Below are 18,525 nucleotides of genomic sequence, written 5' to 3'. Positions count from 1 at the left end.
TTTGATGTGACAGCCCTTCAAACATTTGAAGATGGTATTCAGGTTCCAGAGTTTTCTTTCTCCAGGCTAAACATTTCTAGTTCCTTAGGTAATTCCAAAACATGACATTCTCAGTTCCCCTTAACACTCTAATTACTTTCTTCTGGATGTACATCAATTATCTTCACCATGCACTCATAAATTTACTGAAATATCTATTTTAAGCCAGGTACTGGCACTGTGTGGGAATTATAATAGCAACAACCTCATATGGGTACTATGAGGATTAAATTAAATACGATAAAATATATAAAATACTTAGAAGAATGCCTATAATATATTATTGGGAGCAAGAACTAAATAATCACAGAATGCATTTATTAAGTACTACATAATAAAGTATCAGAAACAAAGAGAACCTAAAATACAGAAGAGGAAGTGATTATCTCTGTCAGTGGAGGTCAAGAAAGCTTCACAAAGGAGGTTCACCCAAGTTGAATTATAAATACTTAATTTAAAAATTAATTTAAAAAGAGAAAGCATTCTATGCTAGGAAAAAGAAAGCATGAAAAGAATGGTTTACTATAAGAGATACATAATATATATGTAAGACTTCCACTTCTGGCCATAGTGAAGTAAAAGGAACCAGATTTATTATCTTCCCTCCTTAAACAATTTAAAACTGCATAATATAAATAAAACTACAGATTTCAGACACCAGACAACAGGCAACTCAGGACAGTAATCTCAGAAAGGAAAAACAACCACCTAAGCTACTGCCTGGAGAGTTTCCAGGCTACACTAAAGGAAAGGAAATCAAAACAGAGCCTGGTGGGTGGTCTCCTGAATTGAAGAGACAGGCTGTGAATTAAAGACTAGAATTTGCCAGCAAAAAGATGCACAGAGAGAGTGCCAGAGATCTTCAGAGGGTTCTCCTTGGATCTTTTAGCTAAGTAGAATCAACAAATACTTATGGAGAAACAGTCTTAAACCAGAGAAGAACCACATGAAAGGGGCAGATGAAACAATCACTTATTTAAATAGGGCCAGAAATAGTTTGTGTTACTCTCCAGTCAAATGGAAGAGGTTAAAATACAGAGGCCTCTGTACAGAATGGTATTACATCAATAGTGTGGAAAAATTAGCCCCAGACTTAAGTGTTCTCTGGTCACATCTAACAAAACTAAAAGCAAGCCTTGAAAAAACAAAGCTGTTTTCAAGTAGCTGTATCCCTGAACAAAGCTCAAGAACATTTAAAAGAATTTAAAATAGTTTAGCACTCAAAAAGGTAAAATTCACAATGTGTAGCATACATTTAAAAATTACCAGGTATACAAAAAGAGTAGGAAAATAGAACTCACAATGAATAGAAAAATCAACAACAGAACAGACTTAAAAGTTATACAGATGATAGAATTTGTAGAAAAAGACATTGAAACAATTATAAATACAATCTATATGCTCAAGAGGAAATCATGAGCATCAAAACTTCTGGAGATAAAAGATACAAAATCTAAGATAAAAAATACACTGGATGGAATTAAATAGATTAAATCCTGTAGATGTGAACTTGAAGATACAGAAACTTTTCAAAATAAAACCTGAGATTAAAACAAGCCAACCAACCTCAACAACTGACAACATAAGTGAGTTGTGGGACAACTTTACTAGTCTAATGTTAGTCTAATATTGGTGAAATTGGAGTCCCTGAAAGAGACTGGAGACAGGGGGGAGAGAGAAAAATGTATTTGAAGAATAAATGGCTACAATTTTTCCAGGAATACAATAAACTCACAGATTACAAAGTGAATAAACCCAAGAAAAAGAAATATGAAGTTTTAAAAACTACACCAAACATATCCTAATTGTTTAAACCAGGGATGAAGAGAAGATATTAAAAGTAATTAAGAGAAAATAAAAGTAATCACAGGAAGACATTATTTATAGAAGAATGGTAAGAAATGACAGTTGACTTTCTCCTGGGAAGCAGTACAAATCAGAAGAGAGTGGCACATTTTTAGAGCACTGAAAGGAAAAAAGTGTCTACCTAGAATTATATACTCAATCTCAAAAAAGAAAATAAAGACTTCTTCAGACACTCAAAAGCTGAAAGAATTCATTGCTGAAAGACTTTCGCTATAAGAAGGAAAGTGGATCCTCAGGCAGGAAGAAAATGACACCAGATGGAACAGAGAATAGCAGAAATGACAAATATATGAATAAATAGAAAGAACTTTTTTTTTACTTTAAAAATCTCTCTTAAAGACAATTGACTGTTTAGGTTAAAAACAATGTATTTTGAGTTTATAGCATATATAGAAGTAAAGAAGTAAATATGTAAGAAGTAAAATATTAACCATAACTCACACCCTGGGATAGGAAAAACAGAAGTATATTGTTAAATAAAAGAAATTGTTAGATTGAATTCAAAGAAAAATCCAACTATATTCTACATACACAAGGAGAACACTTTAAGTACAGAAACAAGTAAAAGGGCTGAAAAGATATACCATGTTACCAATAATCAAGAGAAAATCAGAGTGGCTATGTTATATGAGATAAACAGATTTCAAAGCAAACAAAGTTACCAGGATAAAGAGGGTCATTTCATAATGATGAAAGGGTCAATACATTAAGAGGATATAAAAATTCTAAATGTTCATACACTAATTACTTCAAACCACATGAAACAAAAACTGAAAGAACTTAAATAAGAAACATACAAACACAAAATTATAGACAATTGTCTTAATTAAAAACTAGACAGAGAATCAATAACATAGGATACTTACATAACGTCAACTGATTTGATCTAATTGACATGGATAGGACAACTCAGTAAACAACAGAATGCATACTCTTTTCAAATGCACATAAAACACTGACCAAAACAGACTGTACTAAAGAACCTAAAAAAAAAAATTAAGTCAAAGTGTGTTCACTGGTAACAATGGAATTAAATTAGAGATCAACAACAGACAGATTTTGAAAAATTCCTCAATATTTGGGAACCAAATAACACACTTCTAAATGATCCATAGGTAAAAAAATAAAAATAAAAAAAGCTTTCTGAAGTGAATAAAGACAAATCTGCCATCACTGTATTTCAATTACTTGAAAAAGCTATATGATCAGATCAACTAATACAGAAAACATGTTTGACAAATCCAACATTCATTTACGATTTTAAAAAACAAACATAAATGTAAGCAAACTGATAAAAAAAGGGAACCTCCTCAACCTAATACAGGCTATCTATGAAAAATCTACAGCTAACATCGTATTCTGTCAATAATCAGGGAAAAAAGTGAGGGTGTTCACCTTCACCACTCCCATTCAACATTGTATTGGAAGTTCCAACCAGTGGCATCCATAAAACAAGACATAGAAACAAAAAACATTGACTGGAAAAGAAACACAGAAACAAAAACATTGATAGGGTAAGGCAAAGAAACAAAAGGCATTCAGACTGGAAAAGAGGAAATAAAACTTATTTTCAAACATCATGACTGTGTAGAAAATCTGACGGAATTTATGAAAAAATTTACTAGAGTAATTGAGGTTAGCAAGATTGCAGAATAAGAGGTCAATGTGAAAAAATCAATTGTGCTCTGATTTAAGAGTAATAAATGATTAGAAACTGAAATTTTAAAATTACCACTTACAATGGTATTAAAAAGTTAATTATTTAGGGATAAAGTTGATCAAAGTTGTGCAAGATCTTTGTACTGGTAATTACATAACACCACTAGGATAGAGTAAAAGAAATAAATGGACATACGAAAATTCAATATTGTTAAAATGTTAATATTCCCAAAACTGAACTACATTGATAGGGTAAGGCAAAGAAACAAAAGGCATTCAGACTGGAAAAGAGGAAATAAATAACAATGTCAAACAAAATTCCAGGAGGAATTTATTTTTAAAGAATTGACAAGCTGATTCTAAAATGTACATGGAAATTCAAAGGACACAGAGAAGCCAAAAGAACTTATGCAAAAGGTAAAAGTTGAAGGAATTACACTCCCAGATTCCAAGATTTATAATAAAGCTATAGGAATCATGACCATATGGTATTGGGGTAAAAAGAGACAAAGAAATCATGGTAACAGAAGATTTCCAGAAATAAAGCCACAGATATTTAGTCTATTGACCTGCCAAAGATACCCGTGGGATTCAATGGAGATGGATAATCTTCAACAAATAGTCCTAAAACACTGGAAAGCTATGTGGGGGGAAAAAAAGAATCTTAACGCTCACCTCACACCATATACAAAAATTAACTTGAAATGGATCATTACCTAAATTTAAGTTAATATTATGAAACTTCAAGAAAACAACATCAGAGAAAATCTTAGTGTCCTTGAGTTTTGCAAACATCATGAATTACATATTAAAAAACTGTTCCTTATCAGAATTAAAAACTGCTCTGCAAAATACATTGTTATAAAAAGACAAGCCACAAAATAGGAGAAAATAAATGCAACCATATATACAACAAAGGTCATGTACACAGAGTGTATAAAGAACTCAGTAAGACAAACCTAATGAAAAAAGGGAGGCAAAAGACTAATATATTTCACCCAAGTAGAGAGATGGCAAATAGGCTCATAAAAAGATCCTCAAGATCATTAGTCACTGGGAAAATGCAATTAAAACAATAATGTAATACTACTACATCTACTACTACATTAACATGTAATTAATATTAGATTAACATGTAATACTACATTAGAATGTTTAAAATTAAAAATATTGACCATATCAGGCGTTGAGGGAAAGTGGGGGGCAACTTTAACCTATATACACTACTGGAGGGAATATAAAATGGTATAACCACTTTGGAAAACATTTTGGCATTCCTTAAAAAACTAAAAATACACCCACCATATCACCCAGCCATTCATTTCTTGGGTATTTATCCAAGAGCAAGTGAAAGCATACATCTACCCTAAAATTTGCTTATAAATCCTCATGGCAGACATATTTCTGGTAGCCCAAACCTGGAAACAACCCAAATGTCTATCAACAGTTAATAAATGGCTAAAAAAATTGTAGTATAACCATACAGTAGAATACAACTCAGCAATAAGAAACAAATACTGATATCACAACACAGATGAATCTCAGTCATGCTGAGTGAGAGAAACCAGACCCCTCAAAGGTGTACATACTATATATGATCACTTCTAGGAAACGAAAACGATTGTAGTGACAAAAAAGTGTGTTCTACAGTGACAATAAAGGGAAGTGATAGAGAAGAAAGGAAGGGATTACGAAGGGACACGAGGGAAGTGTTAGGGTATGATGGCTATGTTCATTATCTAAATTGTGATGGCTTCATGAGTATATATACATGCCAAAACATCAAATTGCACACTTTATGTACATTTTACAATACTTCAATTATACCTCAATAAAACTGTGAAAAAATATATATGTTGGGGGATACTTTTGTAAGTTTTCATACTCTGAAATGTCTGTCTAGATATGCCTAGTGGGCAAAGTTCTATTTTTTGGGGGCCTTTTCTCAGGGTTGTGTTTGTAGCATGTGACCTTGAGGGATGAGACAAGGCAAGTCTCTCTACAAGACAAAAGGCAGGCTTGCTCACTGCTTATCATAAAATGCTGGGTCCCTCAAATTCAGGGTTTCAGCTGCGTGTACAAGGCATCAATTCGGGCCCTAAGTGTCAACCCCTTGGGGATTTGGGAGCAAGGGGAACCAACACCATGCTCACGGCCATGCTAACTGCTGTACCATAAATAATAAAATTCTGTTTCTGACCCAGAAGTTTCATGACTTCTATCAGCAACCACTAAACAACAGGCTAGCTTTTAGCTTATAAGTAGGGTAAAATCAAGTACCAGACAATATATAAAGTTTAACAAGGCTAAGAATAGAATGTTGGAGGGTGAAGTGGTGAGAAGTGACATGGAGATTAAAAAGTTACAGCAATAGCTCATGGTACATAATAATTAGAAATTATTGAGTTCTTAGGCACTATTCTTTAGAATTAAATTTTATTGTGTTTATATTTTATCATTAAGTATTTGTTGAATGAATGAATGTATGAAAAAATGAATGGATGAAAGAAAAGACTAGACTTAAGAGGTTAAGACTTAATTTGGTTAACTTAATTTGGTTAAGATCAAACACTTATAAATGGTGGATGATGAGTGAAATTCAGATCTAAGACCAAAGTGTATACTTTCAGCCACTATGTTATGCTGTATCCAAGAGGGGACATAAATGCCTATTACATAGTTAGCCTCTCCAGTGTAGATGACAGGGAACCATTTAAGGATTTTAAAACTGAGAAATCATGGACTCCGAAGTAAATTTCAAGAATATCCCTTTGAGTAAAGCATGGAAGATGGATTAGAGACAAGAGTAGCTCTAAAGAGATCACACGAAAGAATAATAGCTCAATTGAGAGATGCCAAGATACCAAACCCAGAGAGAGAGAATGAAAGTGTTAGAATTAAGGGTTGTTCAGAAGGAACTGAAAGGCTTAAAAAATTACCTGAATTTTGAGGATGACAAATTTTTCTTAGGGAAAATTCTAAAATGATACCAAAATTTCTCTTAGGTTATTGAGTGGTTGTGGTAGTATTTAATTAAGCTTGGGAAAAGGAAAAAAGGGACAATAGTACTGAGTGCTACTTTGTTCCAGAAACTGTTTAATATTAAGTTTTATCAAAAATCTTTAAGACTGAGATACTAAGAAATAAGAGGTATTATTCTTTTATCTTTATACATGAGAAATGTGAGCAGAAAGATTAAATAATTAATTTCAGTTCTTACATAAATGTCAGGATTGGGACGTGAATGTTCTTTTCTATCTCCAGAGATCACATTGATTTCCTATACCAAAATGTTTCTCTAAGAAAGAATTATTTGCTGAACATATACCTGGTCTATATTTAAAGTACCTATACGTACTTAAAAATGAAGATCTTGAGCTTGAATGGACAAAGCTGAAGAAAGAGACTTAAGTATCATTAGCATACAATTACAGCTTAAATCATGGAAATTTACGATGTGAACTAGAGTATGAACTAAGAGAAAAATCCTGATATTGGAACTGGCATTTACGGTACAGGCAGAGCAGGAGCAGCTTAAGAAAAAGTCTAAGGAAGATTCAGAAGCAAATCCAAAAAGACTATTCCAAAAGCCAGAGGAGCTTCCTCTAGCACTCCACTAGAATAAATTGAAATTTTTGATACTATTATGACTGTATCATATCCAGAGACCTAAGAATTCCCTGGTTCTGTTTGATATTCATCCATTCTTCATACAGTGATGTCAAGAAACACAGAAAAAGAGATAGCGAAGTCTCATTTTATTATCATTTGAATCAGCCCTGACTACCTACAAAGGAGAGGATTGTGGTAAAAACAGAGTTAGAAAACCAAAGCTGGAGTTCTAAATTGGGACTCATTCATTTCTTCAGATAAATCTTGGTACCAGCAGGCTCAGTAACATCTTTTGAGGAAAAGAAAAAAAAAATAGCCAGGTCTACAGAACTGAATCTAACTCACCCAACAATTTATAGGCATCAAAATGCAAATAAAGAGAGACATGGTTCAGAATGCCATTAGAAGTGGTTCCCCCAAAAATCAAAACACAAAAAACCTTTAGATTCTGAGAAAACTTTCAAATTTAGCTGGTCAATTACTATGAGGTGACTTAAGATTAAGCATTAGTAAGAAAAAACTGAAGTATATTCAGAAAGGTGCTTTGTTCAAATAGGTACTGAAATTGCACTAAAAATATTTCTTAAATGTAATTACAAATAATAGAAACTTATGAGTTAATATTCAAGATTTGCAGATTTTACAGAGTTTCAGTTTTGTAGGAAGGTTCAATTGTTTAGAAGTAATTATAACCTAAAGCTCAGTTATTCTTACTGGGGAAAAACCTGCATACCTAGTAAATTTTAACCAAATTTTAATTATAGTATTTAGGGGGAAAGAAACAATATTTAAAGTATTGACATTACAAATACCAACATATAAGATGTCAAAAGTTACACTTGGAAATAAATTTCAGTTTCCAAAAGCCTCTTACCTGTATAATCCATCATCTATCTCTACAGATTCTGTTGACATGATGGGCAAATTTGTATTTGTACTGAAAAATAAAACACAACTTATAAGGGCAAATATGGTTGTTCAACATTCAAATATACATGGGATCAGAATCACTAGTTACTAAAGGACGTTTTATAAACCATATATATTTTTTATTACCCACCATTTTACTTTGATTTTAAAAATTAGTCAAAATTAAATTCACTGATTGCCTACTTTGTATTGGTTGTTTCACTCTCAGGTGTGGTTCTATCATTGCTATGTATATTCTGACAGATCTATATTTTAGCAATTTTGTTGGAGTGCCCATAAACCTCTAACATATACAAGCTCCAAAGATAATCTCATTCAGTCCTTTGAACTTACCATATACTGATGATATCTAAACCTATTTCACCATGTTTGATCTCTCCTCTGGCCTCCAGATTTTACACATCTGCCAGAACAGTATCCCTATTTTGATGTCTAACTAGTCTCACAAACATAAGAGGCCCCAAACAGAATTCAATTACCCTGCTTAATCTCTTCTTCCCCAGTCTTTCCTAACTCAAGTTTTTAGTACCACTATTTTCTCACTTGCTCAGGCCAAAAATCTAGGGATCTTTTTGTTATTTTCTTTGTCTGTGAGTCCTGTTAGCTCTACTTTCAAGAGAGATCTCGAATCTGATCACTTCTATTTCAATCAGTATAATCTCAGAACAAACCATCATTTTTCATCTTAACTACTTCAATGGCCTCCTTACCTGTCTCTATTTCTACTATTGTCCTTTCCCTTCAGTTTATTCTCTAGGTAACAGCCTAAATCTTTTAGAATGTTGTCAGACATTACTCCCTGACTTAGAATTAATCTTCAGTGAATTTCCTTTACTCTTAGAATAAAATACAAGCACCTTAAGGTGCTTAATAGGGCCTATGTGCTCTGTCTCCCAATTACTTCTCCAAACCCACCATCTAGCTTACCTTCAGCCACACTTGCCTATCTTGCTGTTCCTCAAAAAGCAAGCTTATTATTACTTTAGAGCTTTTATACTTTCCTTCTGCTTGGAATGTTCTTCCTTCAGCTCTCTGAAAAGCTGACTCCTATCATTTAAACTTCTATCAAAATATTGCCTTACAAATATTTTTACACAGACCATTCCTAATAACCCTATCAGTGAAATGGCTCCTCCTCTTCTGAGATCACTTCCTAACTTGTTGACCTGCTGTATTTTCTTCAAATCATTAATCATTAACCGTTTATTGTTGGCCCTCCCCTACAGAACGTATGATTCATTAAGGATTCACTACTATATTCCACATACCTAAAACTGTACCTAGCATTTAATAATAATAGTAAGAGCAAACCCTGCACCACATAGTTTTAAGTGCTTTAGATATACTAACTCAGTTAACTTTTACAACTTCATGAGACAGGCATTACCACCATCTCTAATGAACAGAAGAAAAAAAAACTGAGGTTGAGAGAAGTAACTTAAAATAACCTGCCCAAACTCATAGCCCAGGTAAATGGCAGAATCTGACCCTAAGCAGTCTACCTTTTGACTACCGTGTATAATGCCTATTGTCACTGTAAGTATAATGAAAGCACTCAAAAAATGTTGAATGAATTTTTAAAATCTTTTTGAAAAGTTAAACATACTAGTGTGACAAGATACAGTGACATATCATTTACTGCAGCTCATCCCAATTTTTTCACAGCATAGCAAAGAAAAATAATAGGATAAACACTGGGAAACACAGGTGATTCTCAGATAAGGAGAATCAACCTGGGGCATTTGCACCTGAGCCCTGGTGATAGGTAAGATCAATAAAATCTTGGCAAAAGTGTAATGCATTTCAAGTTGTAGGAAGCTCTAGTTATCAATGATAAGATTCCACAAATAACATGGTATCACAAAATTCAGTTTGGGAATCCAAATTTCTAGGGCTGGTATCAATATCTAAGAAAAAGGATTTGTAAATATAGTTAAGCAAAATAGTACCATTTATCTCACCAAACATTGTCACTATATGATAGCAGTTTCTAGCTGACTGGGTGACTATAAGAAATAATTCTACGGCAACAAGTGAAAGAAAACCAGAAGATAGTTGTGTTTAAAAGATCATCAGTGTAATACACACACACATATACAATATATACTATTTTGGCACTGTAACAAAATATGAAAATAAAATTTTCTCTTACAGTTTTCTTATCCCTCATACATTTTCCCTAGCAAGTCCTCCTTACATGGAGGGCAGTAATTTAGCAGCTAAAGCTCTTAAGCAGAAATGAGAAAAGCTACATTCCAACCAGTTGTCACTTAATACAATTGGCACCTTTCAGAAAGTTCTGCCTTACTGAAATATTTTGAAAATCATTTTTAAAATAAGGTCTATACGACAATCAAAAATGTTTTTAAAAAAGAGAAGTTTTGTTTCTATTACATAACGACCCCCAAGTAAATCTGGCAGTGTTGGCAACGGCAGGCAATACCGTGGTACCAAAAGCATCCCTTCAGTCTGAAACTGGCAAAAATGCTACAGGTTTGTGGGCATTCCCACATTGGCTCAAAATCATATGTCCATCACATGTATCTCTGGCATATTGTATTCAGGCAGTGGGCAGGATGTACTACCCACTCTACTAATTAGATGACTGAACCAGGAAATACACAAATATTCCCCCCTCATATTGCAGGAGTTTAAAAGACGTGAAGAACCTCAATATCGACTGGGAAATAAGAAAGAATAACTTGTGGATTTTTTTTTGTTGTTTAACTGTAGTCAACAGAGGCCTGAGGGTGTCTCGACTGCCACTGATTCATCATTAACAAGTTCCCTCTGGGAACAGTTTTCAAAGGAGGATCTCCGTGGAGGATCACGCACAGTGGTGCGCTTAGATTTCATTTTAACGAAAGGAGAAGAGAAGCTGTCGGCACCTGGGCTGGGGAAGCTCGCACCAAGCCCGGGCCAGACCTCTCGGGACGGAGCCCACCGCCCCCACCGCCCCCGGCCCCGCCCCAACCCGTCTGGTGACTGGTAGGAAGGATGGCGACCCCAGCGGACCGGGAAAAGCGCTTCAAGGGGTGAGACGCGGGATTTCTCCTCAGCGAAGCCGGGGACCGCACCGGTCCGAGCCTACGCCGCCACACCCACCGCGTGCGCTCCCTGCGCCTCAACCGCCAACTCGGACCGGTCCCGCGGCCTCTCAAACGCTCCCTGCACGCGTGAAGGGGAGAACCAGAAAGCCGGGGCCGGGGCCGCCCACCACCCGTCGCTTCCTCGAGCCCAAACCAGATGTCTCACCCGCCGGCCCCCCAGGAAGAGCAGGACGCTTCTTCCCCCTGAGGTGCAGCCAACGGCTTCGAAACCTCCATCGCCTCCGGAGACACGACAGCCTCTGGTCCCAGCAGGCAGAGAAGGGGGTGGGGCCGCGAGGTCAAGGGGCGGGCGGAGACGTCACCGGAGGGGGCGGGCCTGGGAGCGAGCCGCCCTGCCGCGCTTTCCCATCAACCTCAGGGGCGTCCCCATTTCCGGCTTGGGTGTGGTCGCTGGGCGGCCTTTGCACAGGTGTAGGCGGGCAGTGGCGCTTCTGCGACCGAGCGTCCGACTGTTGGAAAGGCGCCAAAACTCTGGAGGTCGCGTCACTTCTGGTTCCACAGACAAGCGCTTGGATTCCAGCAGCCAGTGAAAGGTTAAGATTGCGTACCAAAATCCGCAAGATATTTATAGCAAGAAGAGGAAACCCCTTCATTTTATAAATAAAAACTGAAGGCTAGTAATAGGTAGCTTCGGATTTCCTGTCAGAGATAACATTTTTAAGACGTTATTGGTTTAACAAGTAATTTTGGGCGTCTACTACATGTCATGTACTGTCACGGTTATAATTGAATCATGATTTTTAGAGCTATGAATTGCAGTCACCCAGTTTGCTCCCTTCGATTTATGGGTTAAGTAAAGGAACTTGGGTCTGTTTAAGTGACTTGGTCAAGATCACAGTTGGTCCCTGTGAAGTTGTGTCAGTGCACATGTCTGAGGACTTCTCATACACTCCTCCAAGCACACATGACCTGACACCCAGTACAGACAGACCCATATACCTTGAAAATCTATAAACAGCACCTGTCCACATCCCACAGTTACATACATGCAACTCGCAACACCCAAACGCTGATGCCCCCACTCTCCCCAAATTCTCACACACCAAAACTACGCTCCCTAAATTCTCACTAAGACGATGAGCACACGTACAGCCCCTACAGCCTGAACACAGAGCACAAAAATGCACAACCCTACCTCTTCTCAGATGCACACTTACAACAGCCTCAAAATGCAGGCTCAGCCCCACACACCAATTCACACACAAACAGGACCTAGACATCCTGAGTGTGACCCCAAACCATCAGACACCATGATGAGGGCACTCATGCCCCTCACCTTTTCCCAGGTCACACCCACACAGGCCCTAAGATAGTGACCCCAAACTATCTCACACCCCAATGCACTCCTGAATCCTGCACATCCCTTGGTAGCATAACCCATGACGTCCTGATCTGTATTGCTTCTCCCAGCCTACTTCCACACGCAAAACACACACACACACACACAACCCCTCTAGCCCCCACTCCTACAAGGCCCCTGATAATCCTGAGAGAGTAAGTACTCACTACTCACTAAATCCCCTTGGACCTGAGTATATAGGGTCAACCCCTCAAACCTCTCAAAATACACACAATCCCTCAAACACACTCCCAGACCACCTACATAGATACAGAAATAAATAAACCTGTACAAAGAAATATACCCCCAGCCCTGCTGTCCACATGGACACAGGCATATGTGAACTACCCCGATCCTCAAATGCATACATTAGGTTACTAAACACTCTGAATTCACACATGCCACAACTCAACCTGTACTATGTACACAAAACAGGCCCATGGAAACTTACTACAAACACCTTGAGCCTTCCAGGAGCTGCCCACCACCCCAGCACAGACAGCCCATACCTCATGGGCACACATTTGTATGCGGAGCTTCCCCTTTGCGGGAGCAAACAACCATCCTGAGGGGGAGCCCAGACATATACGGCAGGCAGCCTGCTCACACCGAGTCTGGACATTAGATCAGACCTGAGCTTAGGCTGCTGGCCCAAGTTCCAGCTTTGTTCTCAGGGCACCTTGAAGGTAGGCACTTAAAGAGTCGAGGCTGTGAAGTTAGTGGCCACTACTCTGGCCACTGTGTAAGTACTGAAGTGCCTGCTACCCCAACTGCCTACTGCTCACCAGTGACCTGAGGCAGAGGACTGCCCTTCCCCACTTCTGGGCTTCATAAGCAGTAAACCTGTGACTTCACACCTTTGTGTGGGTGTACTGAAATGGCACCTTCAATCAAAGGGACTCTAGGGTTTGCAAATCCTCTAAGTGGGAGTTCAGATGCTGAGGAAGTCGCCTGCTGGTCCCTGTGGGTGGCTTGTGCCTCCTTCATCAGTTCAAAGGCTGCATCTTCCCCATGTAACACCGCAGCTACACACCCCCAATGTGCTGTTCCACCAACACACAAGCACAACCCTCCATATTCCCTGGCTTCACACAAGTCCCACCCTTGTACATGCACTCTCAGCCCCAAAACACACACACACACACACACACACACAGTTACCACCACCCTGAAGACACCCTCACAGTGTGAAGAAATGGCAGAGGGGGTGAGTTTTGTGACATGGCAGGTGGCTCTGTAGGCTGGTTGAGGCAGATATGAGACACAGGTGTCTTTAGAAAGGCTTGGCCAAATCCTTCCAACTGAGACACCTCTGAAGAAACGGTCTGGCACCTCAGCTCCCGTGTGGTGGACTGAGGCTGTTTTGGGTCTGGGTCAAAGTTCAACTTTGCCTCTGCCCAATCATTTCTTCTTCTACCCCTCCCGGGTGTTCCCTAAACTCTGTCTCTGAGTCTATTTTTCAAAGAATCCAAAGTATGAGAATTTTTATTGAGGATCCTTGAACATGGTTCAAGACCCTCTTATGGCTCCTACACTCTAGTGGAGGAACAGGTAATAAAAACAGGAGGGTGCAAACACAGATTTGTGAGTTATCAAAGCAGACTATTTCTGATTAGATTTCTGGGGTGTTCCTGGAGAAGAAGCCCTGGGCTTCCTTAAATGCTCCAAGTCTTCTCGGGGCATCCCACAGGTACTTTGCTGTTTAAAGCATGGGAGAGCTGGGGAAGGACCCAGACCACTGGCCTCCCGGCTGACATTCCCTCAGTGTCCCTCCTACTGACAGCCAGAAGGGTGAGTTTGGCCAAGAAGCCAGTGGGGGTGGGGCTCTTGAGTTGTGAGTAGGGGACTTCTTTTCCCAACTTGATCCGTCCAGCTATTCCAGCAGTCAAAGCCTGTCCTCCCACCCACCCAACACATCGTCCTCTGTCTGAGCCTCCTAGGACACCCACGCCCAGGGACAGCCAGTGAAGGACCAATGAGACAAAGAGAGGAGGCAGCCTCACCATCCTCACCAGCCGTCCGTCCGCAGATTGGCAAGGACGAGGGCAGCTGGCCAAGGCTCCAGAAGTGGGTCACGCCCCCCCTCCCTCCACCGTGCACAGTGACCGGGATACCATGACATCTATAGTCAGAAAAGAGGGGCAGCTCCTGTGGGCCCAGGCTGGCTCTGGGTTACTGGGATTTCCCTAGGACTCCACGGTCTCTCTGGGGGCTGATTCTGGTGAGGTAGGAGGGGGCTATGAAGCCAGGCCATGTGGTGCCGGCCCGGGGTCTCCAGCCCCAAGTGCTGGACCTGCACCGGGATCCACACCAACCTGAGTCGACTGTCCTCACAGAGCAATGGGTGACCTGGGACACCTCCTGATCTCTGTGGGGAACCCACAAGCTACAGGAGGCACAGCACCTGCTGGAGGAGCATCGTGACCTGGAGGGGAGACAGGGACCTGGCCATTTGCACAGAATCTGCTTCACCTCCTACAAATGCCTCCTGGATTCGGACCTTGTACACCGTCCCAGCAAATGTCAAGTCTGCTTTGTTTTTCTCTAATAAACAAGCTTGGCCATGATGCAAATTTAAACATTTCATTTATCGTCCCAGTGGACCTCCCTCTGTCCTTTCCAAGACAGCATGTAAACCTTCACCCACCTTGTTTCAGTCCCCCCAGCCTGCCACATGGGCCTCACCAGGGAGGGACACAGCAGAGTGGCCACGAGGGGACATAACATCTGGACCAGTCCTTGGTGCTGCCGCCTGGGCCTGGACAGGTGATGGAGGCAGACAGCAAGGTCAGGGGCTGACCGGTGGGGCCTGTGGGAGTTGGGAGGTATAGCCCTCCCTTTCCAGAACTCTAAGCAGAGGGTCAGGCCACCTGTGGGTCCTGATGGAGCAGGGCCCCACTGGGGGAGACTCAGCCTCAGGACCTACAGGGCTGGGAGGGAATTGGAATTTAGAACCTGGAGAAGCAGTGTTGGCCAGGAGGGAAGGCAGGGCCTCCACCTTCAGCTCTTGCCCCTTATTCTGTGCTCATCTCCCTCTTGGGAGCCAGATTGGCCACTGCTGTGCCATGAGGTCTGTGTCACCATCCCAGAAGGGTCAAGGAGGACCCCGCCTGGAGGACCCCACCTGGATCCCCATTCCCCCAGCCCTGGGTGCAGACCTCAGCCAGGGGCCCCTGCAGCCCTCATGTGCTTGTGTGTGTCAGTTGTGGTGTCTTAGTAGGAGCACATTCAAAACCAAAGCAACATCCACACCTATTCACAGAGGGTCCAGCCCTGTGGGGAGGGGAGGGGACAGCAGTGTGGGCATCATTGAAATGCAAAGGCCCCGAGGCCAGCCTCTCAGGCTACAGCTGCATGGGGCCTCCTACCTCAGTGGACCAGACGCTCCTACACAGAAATCCCTCAGAGAGACAAGGGGCCCCACGCCCAATATCCTTTCGAAGTGCCCTGATTCTCCTCACAGCCCAATGCCCTCTGTACTCACTGAGGTAAGAGGGAATGCCCACCAATCCACACATTTCACGCTCCCACCGAAGCCAGAGGAAGGGCCTTCTATGTCGGTTGTGGAGCCTGTCCCCGTCACGACATGCCTTTCCTCTCTGCTCAGCCCCCAAGGAGACCCTGATGCCTGAGCATCCCCCAGCGCCCCACCAGCCCACCAGCCCATGTCAGTGAGAAAGGGAGGGCATCCTCTAGACAAGGGCTGTCTGCAGGCTCTGTCCAGAAACTCGGCTGACGCTACAGAGGGCACAGGACCAAGCAGCTGCCATCCTTAGACATTTGGGGTCCTGTGATGACGCTGCATCCTGCGGAATCCCAAAAGCGGCCTCCAGAGGAGCAGGGGTGGGGCTGGGGGTTTATGGAGGCAGTGGGCTGTCGGGAGCCATCTGGAGAACGCACATGAATGTGGAGGGGGAACGGGGACGTCACCTTGGATCCCGAAGCCCAGGACCTTCTTGCTTTTGGCGCCCCTTCCCATGGAGAAGCCCAGAGCATTTCCTAGCAAAACAGGCTTTATTTGCATTTACATACAACGCCCAAATGGGCTGAATACCCCCACCACCCCACACCTTTCCCACCACCCTCTTATCCCACCCCCCAACCGGCCACCACCAGGGGCCCCGCCCTCCCACCTCTCCCACCGCACCCTCCCTGTCCCAAGGCAGCCAGGATCAGTACTGGGATGTGGAGGACCCCGAAGCTGCCCTGGAGGGCCAGCTCCTTCCTACTGGCTGCAGTGCCACTTCTTACTCTTCCCTGAGACAAAAGGGTCCCCCCTTCTCTTCTGGGCCTGTGAGGGGCAGCCCAGCCCCAGAGACAAGGCTGGCCCCCCAGCAGCCCCGAGGCTGGCCCCTGGCAGGGGTGTCTTCTCAGCAGGCACTGGGACTGCACACAGGGCTGACTGCTGGCCTTGGCACCTGGAGGGCCAGTGGGGCAGAGGCCTGGCCTCTAGGGAGAGTGGGCCTGGGGTACTCCAGGGCAGAGGAGGTCTGAGCCTGGAGTAGGACTCTGGCATAGTCCCCAGGACGGCAGGATGTGCTGAGAGTCCAGGAAGAAGGCCGGGCTGGGGAGCTCCTCTCATCCTCATTGGGCCTGTCTGTGGGCCCCAGTGCCTCCTGACCAGCACAGGTCTCTCCTGAAGCAGTGGCAAGCCTGGGCCCCAGGCTAGGGGAAGTGCATCCCTGAGCCTGGGGGCCAGGGGGCTGCCAGCCAGCCTTCAGTGGAGGGGACTCCTGGCATCCTGGAGAGGCAGCAAAGGCTTTGGGCCTGGACATGCCGGCATCTGCTAGGCTGGGCATGTGGTGCTGACTGCAACCAGCCTCTAGTGGGCAGGCTTGGTCGCTGGCCCCTAGCTGGCAGCCGTGGCCATGCCTCTGGGTATCCTGTCCAGCCTCAGACTCAGAAGGCCTTGAGTCCTGTCGGGGTGTGCCGTAACTCGGGGGTGCCTGCACACCCTCCTCCTGCTTCAATTCCAGGAGTTGCTTCTGAGAGGGGACCATGAGGTGGCCTGAGGGGGAGGAGGTGCCATGCCAACGACAGCTGCTATGGCTCTCCTGCCAACCTCATCCTCCAGCTTGGTACCCCAGCCTGCATCCTCCCTCACCTCCCCAGCTCCCCATCCTCTCCCTGCTGTCCTCCTGCCCAGCCCCCACCCTCAGAGAGGCCCTCCCAGCCACTCCTGCCATGCAACGCAGGGGGGACAGTCAGGGAGGAATCCTGTCCTGGGGTCCCCTGCCCTGGCTCACCTGGGTTGCCCCTCTCTGGGCTCACCTGTTTCCTTCCCTTTCCCAGCTTACCTGTGCCAAGGACAGTCCTTCCTCCTGCTCCAGCTCCTCAGGAGGGCCAAGAGATCCAGCTTGGGTTCTAGGGAGAGCAACTCTTCCAGTAAGCATGGGTGCAGCACTATGTCCACCTGGCACAGAAGGAAGAAGCTGTGAGCATCCTTGGAGGGGATCTCCTGGGCACCCAGAGGACCCAGAGGGCAAGGGAAAAGCAGAGACCAGCCCCATCCTCCACAACAAGGGGGTGTTGGAAAGATATGGTCACAGTCCCCAACCACAGGCACACATGCAGACACACAGCATATACACACGTATATATGTGCATGCCACACACCCCACAAGAGGCACACACACAAACATATGCACACCCATACCCACACAAGTATATATACAGTTACCTATGCACACACATGCACACACAAGCATGCACACCAACAATCCACACACCCCTGGCTCACCTGCGTTATCCCTGTACAACATGCAGACACACACATTTACACACCTACATGTGCACATCTACCATCACACACACACACACACACACACACACACACACACACACACACACACACACACGGGCACAGGAATAAGAAACAAACAATTCCAGCTGCCTGGGTACCACCCAGACCTGGGTGGGAGTGCTGCTCCCCAAAATCTTGTGGCACCTGGGCCAGGGCCAGCCCACCTT

General features: G+C 43.0%; 1 protein-coding gene across 1 annotated transcript in view; it reads right to left on the bottom strand.

Annotated features, from left to right (window-relative positions):
* Positions 1-11,507, bottom strand: part of UBA6 (ubiquitin like modifier activating enzyme 6) — an 85,846-nt gene extending 74,339 nt beyond the window's left edge. The window contains exons 1-2 of the mRNA XM_017671530.3: positions 11,362-11,507; positions 8,051-8,113 (exon numbers count right to left, since the gene is read on the bottom strand). Of these exons, the coding sequence (XP_017527019.1) occupies positions 8,051-8,113; positions 11,362-11,432 (134 nt within the window). The 5' untranslated portion in view covers positions 11,433-11,507. The remainder of the gene's footprint in view (positions 1-8,050; positions 8,114-11,361) is intronic.
* Between the last annotated feature and the right edge of the window lie 7,018 nt (positions 11,508-18,525).

The sequence above is a fragment of the Manis javanica genome, chromosome 5 (genome assembly GCF_040802235.1).
Source record: "Manis javanica isolate MJ-LG chromosome 5, MJ_LKY, whole genome shotgun sequence".
Taxonomy (NCBI): Eukaryota; Metazoa; Chordata; class Mammalia; order Pholidota; family Manidae; genus Manis; species Manis javanica.
Note: the sequence above shows the minus strand (reverse complement) of the source record. Positions and strands in the feature narration are given on the sequence as shown.